This window comes from Doryrhamphus excisus, chromosome 19, assembly GCF_030265055.1.
Source record: "Doryrhamphus excisus isolate RoL2022-K1 chromosome 19, RoL_Dexc_1.0, whole genome shotgun sequence".
NCBI lineage: Eukaryota > Metazoa > Chordata > Actinopteri > Syngnathiformes > Syngnathidae > Doryrhamphus > Doryrhamphus excisus.
This window is the reverse complement of record NC_080484.1, coordinates 10342863-10355951: the sequence shown is the minus strand read 5'-3', so window position 1 is coordinate 10355951 and position 13089 is coordinate 10342863. Positions and strand designations below refer to the sequence as shown.

Below are 13089 nucleotides of genomic sequence, written 5' to 3'. Positions count from 1 at the left end.
ATCACCACCCCATCGGCCACAATAGCAACACAATGTTAGCCCTATTAGTTGAGCCACAATGGTTGGCACACATAGTCAAAATGAAAATGCCGTTAGTTCCATTCTACACCATTGTTGTAGCTCGAGTTCGATTTCATAGCAATAAATGCTAGCCACTGTGTGGGCATTTGGGCGTAGGCGTTTGCACCTCGGAACAGATGAAATCAATTCACATCATTTTCAATAGGAAAAATTCTAGTGAAATTACAGGTCAACCGGCATCCTAAAACAGATTGTGTTTGACCTTTGAGGTTCGACTCTTTTCTGCACAATTCATGCTCTGAACCTCTTTCACTTGTCAACATCACACTACGTGTGTGAACTCCAGACCGTAGTCCCCAATTAGAATTTCATGGGGAATAAGCCAACTAAATTACTGATAGTTTCCACCATGCACTGTGAGCGTGTCTTGGTGGGGGGGGGGGGCTCTGGATTATATCTTAAACTGAAATGTGTTGTATTAATGAGAAGTAAACATGTCCAAGAGCATGAGTGATAAGAAGGAACCTGATAACTTGCTGTTTTGGACTACTTATTATTGTAATAATTAAGGCAGATTTAAATCAAAACAATTGTCGATACCTGCTTTTCACTGCTATTTTTAAGAAGTCGCTGTGGACTGACCGAAGTTTACGTCAGGTTTCAGGGCAGCTGTAGTCTGATTCCGAATTACTAACTATCATCTTACATATCACAGACAGCCGTGTCAGTAGCCACAACCACCACGTCTGGGACGCCCTGCTCTCATTGTGATGAATGTTTTGTTTTGTTCGCATCGCAGTGTGTGTGTATGTGCTCGCACATGTCCGGGCTTTTGGTAAATGCGGCCATAGGTTATAACTTCAGAGTTGGACGCTGGATCCGAATGAGAGTGTATGGAAAAACCACATGACTCTTAGAATAACATCATTCTTCTTTACGCATAAGCAGGCATGACAGGAATGTCTACCATACAGTGCATATGTTGGAAATATACCTTCAGTCATTCTTGCAATGAAAGTAAGGGGTAGCATGTGTATTTATGACACACGTATGGCCTTGTGTATCAATCATTCATCATATAATGATTGCTTGTCCAAGCCATTAAATAAGAATCCATCAATGCCGCATGAATGGAGAATGGCCTGTCATGGCTCCTTCCAAGATGTTCTGTGGAGAGAACTTCATTTGAAAATGAATTAAGCTTTTGTGTCTGTGGTGTGAATGTGTGCGGGCGAGGTGCTGAGACAAGTTCAACTTGAGGAAACGCACTGTCAGAGCCATAATAAAGCGAGCAAGTATTCGACCCATCAGCGAGGGAGGGAAAACAGACCTGTTGCATAATGCCTTTTTTGACAGAGCTAATCAACTTCCTGTAAGTGCAGAACAGAAAAATGAGGACTTTCACTTCCCTTGGTTGTGCAAAACTAAAATAATCACCTCATTGATATGGTTACATAAGACCTTCCCCTTTTTTGGGGGGGGGGGGGGGGGGGGGGTTGTCATTTATTTGGACAGGATTTCCACCAAAAATATTTGTTGTTCCCTGTTTTCATAAGACACATTCAAAGACACAGTGAATTATATATTGTATATTGTATAACAGAGCTGCACAGCGGTCGAGTGGTTAGCAAGCAGACCTCACAGCTAGGAGACCAGGGTTCAATTCCACCCTCGGCCATCTCTGTGTGGAGTTTGCATGTTCTCCGCGTGCATGCGTGGGTTTTCTCCGGGTACTCCGGTTTCCTCCCACATTCCAAAAACATGCTAGGTTTATTGGTGACTCCAAATTGTCCATAGGTATGAATGTGAGTGTGAATGGTTGTTTGTCTATATGTGCCCTGTGATTGGCTGGCGACCAGTCCAGGGTGTACCCCGCCTCTCGCCCAAAGACAGCTGGGATAGGCTCCAGCACCCCCAGCGACCCTCGTGAGGAAAAGTGGTAGAAAATGAATGAATATTGTATAACATTTTGATGTGCATGAGTGCACAGCAGCACTCATGCACATGCACCACTGACTACTCATTTCCATAGTAATGCTGATAATATATACTGTAATAAGAATGGACCCTAACTTGGGACTCACTTTTGTGAGATGCTGTGTTCCTTTTTCCGCGACCCGGTAGAGAGGAACCTACCATTCGCCGTCGGACTTTTGTATTGTTTAAATGACAGTTTTAGCGCATAAATAGTCCGTCGATGTGAGCGATGACAACTTAGCAGCAGGTGACACAAGCTGGAGCTTGTAAAAACCTGCGTGGAAAAGTGTCGACGTTGCCTTTGAATAATTCACACACGTTCACACCTGCCGTCCACGTGGAGGCAATCATCATCGTCTACCCCGTTTGTGGGGAAGGGGATACTCTGGATGCTGTCACTGTGGCTGTAGTTTTTCCTCATCGTGGTTCACCTCCACATTTCTCTTCTGTTGTTTCACTCACTGGCTTCTCATCTGGCAAACGTCCAGGTTGTGTCAATGTGTGTGTGTGTGTGTGTGTGTCTGCAGCACCAGAGGCCAAAAGGGCTAATATATAACATGAAGTTGCATGGTACTGCTTTAGAAATCAGCCTGTTGTACTCCCACAAGTAAACAAAAAACAATCATTTGCAGTAAGTTTATCCACTGTCGGATCAAAAGGTACCCCCCCCGCCCTTCCTCTCTTACAAAAACATTATCATGTGGGCATTTTTTTCCCCATCAGGAAAAGGAGATGAACCGAACAAGCTTTTAAATTGTGCAACTAAATTTATCTTGTGTTTTTGTTTTTAGATCTCTATCAGGTTTTTTAAGAAGGAATTCTGTGTGTACGGAAATGTCGTCCACTTTCTCATCCTTGACTCACTTCCTGGCAGTGTTACTCAGTTCTACATTTGCCCCGTATTTGTCTGGAGCATGCATTATTGCTGTTTTTTTTTTTTAGCACCATTAGATTTCATTTAATCAGCTTCCATAACAACATGCATGTACATGCATGCTATCTGTTGTTGTTTCAGTGAGTTTGGGATGCTTAACTGGTGCGTCATGAGGAGCGTCAGCTAACTCATTACAGCAGAATATGATGCAGTGCAAACTACGTGCTTGTTGAGTCACACTAAAGCACAAACACAGAGTACAGCTGTTATTAACACAACCTATGTGTGTTTCTATATGTTCCTAGGTGCTCACGTTCCCCAGCCAGGTGGTTTACAACCGCGTGGGGAAGTGCGGCAGCCGTACGGTGGTCATCCTGCTGCGCCTGCTGGCTGAGAAGCATCAGTTCAACTTGATCTCGTCGGACATCCACAACAAAACACGGCTCACTAAACACGAGCAGGTAAATGAAATTTGAATTGATTCTTTGTATTTACACGGGTGAAGAAGCTTAATGAGGGGCAATTCAATGATGCAAAGGTTCAATTCACATAGATAATAGGGCCCTAGCATACTCATTTTAGGGGCTGATCCAAACAGAGATTGTCTACAACTATCATTTTCCATTCTAGTGATAATATAATAATATTAATACAATGTATATATATATATGTATATATAGTAAATTGGCTTCACGGTGGAAGAGTGGTTAGCACGCAGGCCCCACAGCTAGGAGACCCGAGTTCGATTCCACCATCTCTGTGTGGAGTTTGCATATTCTCCCCGTGCATGCATGGGTTTTCTCCGGGTACTCCGGTTTCCTCCCACATTCCAAAAACATGCTAGGTTAATTGGCGACTCCAAATTGTCCATAGGTATGAATGTGAGTGTGAATGGTTGTTTGTCTATATGTGCCCTGTGATTGGCTGGCGACCAGTCCAGGCCTCTCGCCTGAAGACAGCTGGGATAGGCTCCAGCACCCCCCGCAACCCTTGTGAGGATAAGCGGTAGTATATACTATAATATATGAACTTGTGTACCTATGGAAACACTCACACTTGTCAAATGAACCCGACTTTAGTTGTCAAGTGGGTCCACGCATGGCACAACTTGTCCAGTGTGAGTCATTTGATTGATTTACTCATTTAGTTTACTTCCAAAACTGTCAATTTTTTCTGACCCAAGGCTCAACCCACAGAAACATACAGAATACACTTTGTGTGGACTGACTAATTGTTCCCTACCACTAAAATACCAGTTTGGAGCACCGAAAGTAAACGGTGTTTGCCGGAAACAGATTCGGTACCTACCCCCTACTGCTCCCGATGATGACTAAGCCATCTGTGCATGTGTCTGACCCTTCCCAACAAGTTGAACTCCTCTCAGAAGCTGTAGAAAGATGCTGCAGGCTCCATCGCTCCATCACTGAGCCATTCTATGCAAATGTCAATATTGAAACTGCTACCTGTTTACTCATTCATCAAATCCTGAAAGCCTGCACACACACACAGTGGCAGAACACCAATAGGTTAGATGGATTGGATAGAAATATCCAGGGCATTCCAGCAGCCGGGGCGGGGACAGCGGTTCCATCTTTGCATGCATGCTTGAGCGGTTCCACGCACACGGCTAAGTTTAGAGTTGCTGCTCTCATCAGTTGCGGTTCCGGTTATGGGGACCCAGTTTCCAACTCGCCATCCCAGTGGTCCTTTAATGGGTTTTGCCCAGGGTTGACGCACGGCAGAAGGTTTGTCAAGAACATAGTGACCCATCTGTCCTGCCCACAACCGGGCGACTCGGCTCAGTGGGGGCGAATGGAACTGAGTGAGTCGGTGACTGCACTCTTGTGGGACTTCCCAAAAACAAACCAGCTGAGAAATATTGTAGAGTCATGAACCGCGTGCGTACACAAACACATAAAAGTGTCTCGGTCCTAGTGCGAGCAGCTTGTGTAAATACGACACAACACTTCATTGAAATCTCAATGTAAGTCAGGAGCTCTCTGTAGTTTTTTCCCCCCTTGATGAGTCCTGCAAAGACGCCACGGGGCGCAGGAAAAAGGGGGGCGGGGGGTTGCAGGTATGCTTGGAATCTCTCTCCATTTTCCCTCCCTGTAGCTTTCATTTGGTGAATGAGAGGAGGTCTGGCCAGACTTGCATTTGGGTTTGGTCACAAAACACACACAGCAAAAGTGCCAAATGTGCTTAAGGGGCTACACATAAACCTGAGACAGGAGTTTAGCACTTGGGGAGGGGGGGGTGGGGGTCTCAGGGGTTAACTTGGGGCTAATTGGTCTGGTCTCACGATGGAGGTGAGGTAGTTTTACAAACACACAGCTTATATGAACCTCAGGATAAGGAATGACATTCGGAATGAATGTTCGCACTTTACAGTAGGAAAGAAGTGGAGCAAGTGGAAATGTACTGAGTTTACAGACAAGCAGGGGAGGGTGAGCAACCCAAAGCTGACTGCGGCCTCAGATTAAGAGGCCTGTGTACATAAACAAGTATACATATTGCCTCGGCTATGACATAACCGGTACACAGTTTATAAGAGCAGCGCATTCAAACCGTCCAGCAGATAAACGTCCGCCTCCACTGAAAGCTCTTTATAAGGAGGCAACTTTAAAAGACGGAATATTACTTTTATGCGCCAAAATGAGGCAGTGCAAAATCGGCTTCTTTTTTTTTTTTTTTTTGAAAGGGAAAATGAGTTCATGGTGTGACTTGTGCCATGTTAGCACACTTTAGTGGTTTGTTGGGTGCTTTAAAACTACTACACTAAAAACTGCACTACACTAAAACTATATAAATTAAATTAATTTAATTGCATCTACAAAACACTGAATAAAATAGCACAAAAAGATAACACTTGATGTGATTTTCTTAGTAATATTTTGTAATTATTATTTTTGTATTTGTATTATTAGTTATTTTATTTTATTTTTTATTTTATTTTATTTATTGCAGGCTACCAATATAACAATATAGAGAAGAAAAAATATATTTAGAAATTATATATTTATTTTTTTATTATATATTTTTTATTTTATTATTTATTTTATTTTATATTTTTTATATTTAGAAATTATATTAAAAACACAACAAATATGTAAATAATGTTGTATAAAATAACAGTATAAATTATATGCAATTATAATTTAAGAAGCACAATATTTACTAACTCTTGAAAAATAAATAATATATCCAGATACATATATTTACTTTAATTGTATATATTTTCAAAATTGACAAGCTGCAATACTAGTTTATTTCTCAAAAGAGACCCTGAGTTCACGATAACGAGACGAGGTGAGATTTTGCCATTACTTTTCAGAAAATTGCTATGAAAAAATAAAAAATAGAAACAATACATGCCAATATATTGCAATCTACTAATATAATTTATTCCATGTTACACTCTACTGTGTGTATTCTACCTGCCCCGCCTCCACCCACCGAGACAAAGAAACCAAAGAGTGAACTCTCTTCCTGCCTGTTTAGAAGCGAGAGACGAGGAAAACAGACGATATATTGAGACCCATGAGACATTTTTTTCTGAACAAGAAAAGGGGCAAATACTAAAATAAAATACAAAAATGAGACAAACCATACATAATCTACCTAGCAACAGTAGTGGCCAGGTTACCCTAATGAACTGTCCAGTGAAAGAGTCCTGCCCAGCCATGCTGTGATCTAATATTTCCTAGTCCACACGTGTGAGGAAGATAACATAAGAGCGCTGGTGAAGTATGTGGAGGTCTGTGTCAACGATGTGTCAGTTGCATAACCTCCACTTGGCGTTTGTACAGCCTCTGACATCACTGTCATATTTCACATGTGTTTTGGCTGCTGAGAGTGAGCACACACTCCGTGCAGACCTTGAAAGCCTTCAGGAGAGTCTTTTCATTCACAGTAAGGGAAGAGGGAATAAGTTTGCACAATGAATGGAACGCATTAGAATGCCATTAAACCCAATTAAGGATCTCTGTATTTGTGTTTGTGTAGTCTTTGTTACTTCGCAAGAGTCATGGAATGATGACAAGGACTGGAGTATTTCTTACTTTGGGGTGGAGATACGCTTCGTTGCGATTCAGATAGCAGAAACAGAAAAAAATGAATGTGACAAAGGTAAAAAGGTCATGGAGTACAGCAGTATTTGGTTGACCCCTTTCTCCAGTAAGCTAGTTTGCTCAAGGAATCGTCTAACTTTAGGTGTGAAAGACTGAATAAAGTCCTCCATCTGTGTTTTTTTGCAGCTTCCACAACTTTAATGGAAATCATTCATTCATTCATTTTCTACCGCTTATCCTCACGAGGGTCGCGGAGGGTGCTGGAGCCTATCCCAGCTGTCTTCGGGCGACAGGCGGGGTACACCCTGGACTAGTCGCCAGCCAATCACAGGGCACATATAGACAAACAACCATTCACACTCACATTCATACCTCGCCAATTAACCTAGCATGTTTTCAGCATGTTTTTGGAATGTGGGAGGAAACCGGAGTACCCGGAGAAAACCCACGCATGCATGGGGAGAACATGCAAACTCCACACAGAGATGGCCGAAGATGGGATTGAACTCAGGTCTCCTAGCTGAGAGGTCTGTGCGCTAACCACTCGACCGCCGTGCCGCCCTTCATGGAAATCAATGATAGAGTTTTTGCTTGATGCTATTCACAAGTAAATGGCCGATATTGTGACTTGTTGAAAACACCCATGGGTGAGATTGTGTTGAGGTCAGCCTTAATAGCAAATTAAAGCTTCAAGAACTTGATGAAGCATTTATGATGTCACGTTTGAGTTTATGAAAACACGACTTGTGTGTTTTTCTTTCATTAAGTCCTTCATTAGTTTCAGGATGCATGTGGTCTCAGTTAGTCAGAGCCAAGCTAATTGTCTCATCTTCTGTCTGTCCTCAGGTGGATCTCATGAAGAACATCAGCAACATCCCACAACCCTTCCTCTACACGCGTCACGTTCACTTCCTCAACTTTACCAGGTGGACTAACATGCACTTCCGTTTGACGTCATGCTGCTATTTACTTAAGGCTTCCCCATTCACCTCTGTCAGGTTTAGGATCGAGCAGCCCGTCTACATCAACATCATCCGCGACCCCATTAACCGCTTTCTATCCAACTACTTCTTCCGTCGCTTTGGGGACTGGAGGGGCGAGCAGAACCACCTCATCCGAACCCCCGGGATGAAAGATGATGAGAGATACCTGGTAAGAGCTTGCATGCATTTTGTCCATGCAATTTTGTGTGTCATGGAATTGGTTGTAAACAGGTGTGACGTACTATTCAGGAAGTCCCTGCTGCACTTTATTACACCACAAAGTTGTCACGCTCCAACTGTGGGAACACAGTCAAGGCTCATTGATAAACAAGCACGCACAGCGGAGTGGACGCATAATACCACACTCTTCAGACAAGTCATTAGTATGTGAGGGAGAGTGGACGTGTGCACACTCGGCCTCATTGTCCTTATTCTCTGTGTGGATTAGCCCCACTGAGGAGTCTTTCAACGTGTAGCAAAACAGGCGCTAATCTGTCAAGCGGCGCTTGTGTGTGACCAAAACAAGCAATGATGTCAACTGTTTCTCATTGGTTTGGACAGTTGCTTTTGCTGCACGTTCAGAACGTGTCAGCTTCAAGCGGAGGATGCTCACATGTCTTTTCACCGTCAACCCCGGTCTACCGCAGCCTGTGTGTCGGCTAAAAGTCGGAACATCTCTCTCATATTTGTTTGTGAGAGAAAGAAAGCGTCATCGGGTATTAGCACAACAAGCAAAACGGACATTTTAATGATGTTCTGACAGAAATATGTGTTCTTACACGGTATGCAGTGTTGTGGGTGTCAGTAATGTTACATTAATGACATTAATTAGCCACTGACCGCAGGAAGTACGGTACAGAAAACAGGAAGTAAAAAAGGAGCATAATGTTCATTAGGACTTTCATAATGTTCATTAGGACCGCTTATCCTCACAAGGGTCTGAAGCCTATCCCAGCTTATCCCTACACCCTGTACTGCCAGCCAATCACAGGGCACATATAGGCAAACAACCATTCACACTCACATTCATACCAGACAATTTGGAGTCACCAATTAACCTAGCAGAAATGGTCGAGGGTGGAATCGAACTCGGGTCTCCTAGCTGTGAGACTTGCGTGCTAACCACTCGTCCGCCGTAGAGCTGGATTTAATGTTAACATGCGATATTCATTCATTCATTCATTTTCTACCGCTTTTCCTCACAAGGGTCGTGGGGGGTGCTGGAGCCTATCCCAGCTGTATTCGGGCAAGAGGTGGGGTACACCCTGGACTGGTCGCCAGCCAATCACAGGGCACATATAGACAAACAACCATTCACACTCACATTCATACCTATGGACAATTTGGAGATTCGCCAATTAACCTAGCAGAGATGGTCAAGGGTGGAATCGAACTCGGGTCTCCTAGCTGTGAGACTTGTGTGCTAACCACTCGACCGCCGTGGAGCCAGATCTAATGTTAACATGCGATATTCTGTTTACTATATTGGGTAATATGAGTATAAAATGACTATAGGGGTGTTACTTCATATCTAGAGGGCTCGAATAACGTTAGAATTCTGTAAACAAGTTTCCTATGCTCTCACTACAAAAATATTCCATTTATAAGTAAGGAATTTGACTTTGTGGAAATTCACTGTCGGGATAAACCACTGCAGGAGTGTACAGACCTCTTCCAGCGAGAGTGAAAAATGAATTTTTGATATTTTGTACACTGACACATGTAGATATACTGGGTTTTTTTTTGTTTTCCCGTTAAATTCTATTTTTAGAATATGCCGCAAACCAATAAAAAAACATCCCCCATGTTATTGTATGTTAAAAGTGGACAATAGCCCACACAGTAGCACTTTTACACTGTAAATTCCACCATCATGGCTAGATTTTGGCCAACACTCCTGCAATAGATCATTGTGGGACATCTGCCATAGAGAAAATAGAACATCACAGGACCTGTAAGAGCAAAAGTGTCCAATATCCGCTATGGCGGGCTTGTCCTCCTGCATTAGCACAATAGTCCAACTGTTCGCCTAAAAGCTTCCTACTGGATTTTGTTGTGGCCTCTTTGAAGCAGCGGTTTATTGGTAGTCGGTCCAAAGTCATAGGCGAACGCAGCTTGTTCACTCGTAAAGCACAAACAAGCCCTGGCAGCGGCCACGGGCTAAATTAGAAGCGCAACTGTGCCGAAATCATCCCAAGCAAGGAAAAACAGTGAAGAAAACACACACTTTACGCTATCATATCTTCACGTACTGTGTGTTGTATGTGTGCTACAGTATATCTAGTACATCAAACGAACATCAACATCTCAGTGCCCGCCAGTCTGACTACATGGGGGTCGGGGCTGGTTCAAGTTACATGCGGTTGAAAAATCAAAGAAGATAATCCTCATATAAGCACCTGGCACATCTATGTGACAGTAGGAAGCCTTCCTCTTCCGCACTTCCTGTGGAATTCCCTCACCCGCACCGATGTTCTTTGCAGCTCTTGTAGATGCAAGGCGGAAAATAATCTGTTTTGAAGTTGCTTTGTAAATAGCAAAGTGTTTTCCCATGGGAAATCATAAAGATATAGGAATCATCCATTCCAGGATTTAGCAGCAATGTTTCAAGTAAACATTCTTAACTGTCATCCAAGTGTAAAAAGAAGCGAACCACTGCTTGTGATGTTTGTTGGAATAAAAAAGCAAAAACAAACAATGCTCATTAGCAGGGATGTCACAATATCTAGCAAAAAAAAAAAAAGTGTCTCGCGATCCTTAAGTCATGAATTAATTAATGGAACCACCCGTCAAGATGCTGAGCCATCATCCAAACGGCCAACACTCACCGAGGCGGAACAGCGCAACATTTTGCGCGCTCACAGAAAGCCATGGCAAAAGCCAGCATTTCAAGAAATGCTGCAAATGTTATATAGTATGATTAATCACTAATCAATCACTAAGTGACACAATCACTAATTAATCATTTCATGCTTGTTGAACTGTGCCATTTTGAAGTCATTCTTGTTTTCAAAATGGCAAAGAAGAAGCAAAAGAAATGGCTGGACTGAGTGAAAGTGTCATAAGAAGTCCACCCAAACAATAAAGTGCCTCAATAGTGCTCCTTTTTGTGGAATATGTTTCATAAAATCAAAAAAAGACTCAGGTGATGCTTTCATACTTGCAGTGTAAACACAAGTTAACCAAAACAAGAAGACACTGAAAAATGACCCTTGACCTTTTGTCTTTACAGGCGTTTCCCCCCCATTAGCATTGCTCAGATGACAAATTGGAGCGTAAATGGTATCGTAGATGAGAAATGTCTCTCATCATTGTCCTCGACCAAGGTCGAGGCTCGTCGCGGTCCTCTCGTCTGACTGCTGGTAATCCGGCATGATGGACTATGGAAAGCTCCATGCTGGCAGTGACGGATGGCGGCGTTTAATTCAGCCATCACCTGCTTATCGGGGCATACATCTTCACCGCTGACTTATTCATAACACTTTTCACTTCTTCGTCACGTCCCCCATGAATGCACATGAAGTTTGTGCTCGTGTGTGTGTGTGTGTGTTGTTGTAGTCCTCAAAGCTTACATCACATGACATGGATTTGACTGCTCTTGTAGTATTTACACCTCCATGGATGTTTTTGTAGCTGCCACACAGAAGAGGAGTTTCTTAAGTTTTTATTACTTATCATTTCATTGAGTATGGTACTACTTCACTGTGAGAGTAACTGGGGTGATATTATTTTGGAGCAAGAAACGTTCAGCGCCTCAGCAAGTTGGTGTAGCACTCCCTCTAGTGGCACCAAGGAGTCGTTACAGTACATTGCTGTGTGCGCCACATGAAATACACCACACGTCAAAAGTTTGGAGACTCATACCCATGCTTTCCGATGAGAAGGTGTGTTTAGACTTTTGACTGGTAGTGTGTAAGCTGTGGGAGTCCCAGTACTCTAGTACTACTGTAGTTTCTCCAAATAAAATATAATTGGAGTCAAACAGGAATTATTATTCCAAGGTAGGAGTATTAGGTTCACGTTGGGGGGTAAAAAAAAAAGTTTGAGACGACAATAAAGTCCTAAATTTCAGAGAATAAAATTGTAAATGTACAAAAAACAACGTTTATGACAAAAAAATCATAAATTTATGAGCAAAAAAAATTGGAAATTTATTCAAATAAAATCTTAGAGAAAAAAAGACATACATTTATGACAAAAAGTTGTAAATTTACTAGAATAATGTAGAAAATTTCAAAGAAAAAATCACAATTTTCCAAGGTAAAATGTGTACATTTATGATAATAAATTTGATAAATAAAAGTTGCACTTTAATTAAAATAAAGTTGTAATATTACAAGAAAAAAACTAAATTTACAAGGAATAAAATCATAAATTCACACGAATAAAGTCTTATATTTCTGAGAATAAAGTCTTAAATTTGCATTCCTTCCTGAAAAGCTATGCTCTAATATTATGACTTCATTCTCGTAATATTACAACATTTTTTCTCATACATTTCCAACTTCATTCTCTTACATTTATGACTTTATTTTAAGTACTTAATCTCTGATTTGTTTTTCAATAATCCTTGGTCAAATAATAATAAATAAAATAATACAGATAATAACTATAACAATGAAATAAAAATCATAATAAAATAATGAAAAAATGTACAAGCCAGTGAAAATACATATAAATAAGACAAACAGTCAGAGCATAAAAGCTATGAATGAAGAGGTCAACTACCCGCCTTATTTGTTTTGCTTTCAGGACATAAACGTGTGCATTCTAGAGAACTACCCCGAGTGCTCCAACCCTCGAGTCTTCTACATTATCCCCTACTTTTGCGGACAGCATCCTCAATGCAGGTATCGACCGTCTCGTAATTGGTTCCAGTATCTTCTCATTTGCTCTTCTTATGTTCAAACCTTTATTTTGTGCCACCAGAGAGCCAGGCCCATGGGCTCTGGAGCGGGCCAAGCAGAACGTGCTGGAGAACTACCTGCTGGTTGGCATCTTGGAGGAGCTGGAAGATGTGCTGCTACTCTTGGAGAGACTTTTACCGCACTATTTTACTGGCGTGCTCGACATCTACAAGAGTCCTGGTAGGCACACGCCTAACACCCTAAATGCTCCTAATTATTGATGGCGGTCCCAAAGACGAGCTTGAAAGTCGACATTA

At 42.0% G+C, this 13089-nt stretch overlaps 1 protein-coding gene across 2 annotated transcripts in view; it reads left to right on the top strand.

Moving 5' to 3' along the window:
• Positions 1–13089, top strand: part of usta (uronyl 2-sulfotransferase a) — a 43865-nt gene that overhangs the window by 26291 nt on the left and 4485 nt on the right. For both annotated transcript variants that reach the window (XM_058057381.1, XM_058057380.1), the window contains 5 exons: positions 3178–3333; positions 7789–7868; positions 7941–8094; positions 12678–12775; positions 12855–13012. In XM_058057381.1, coding sequence (XP_057913364.1) covers positions 3178–3333; positions 7789–7868; positions 7941–8094; positions 12678–12775; positions 12855–13012 — 646 coding nt within the window. The remainder of the gene's footprint in view (positions 1–3177; positions 3334–7788; positions 7869–7940; positions 8095–12677; positions 12776–12854; positions 13013–13089) is intronic.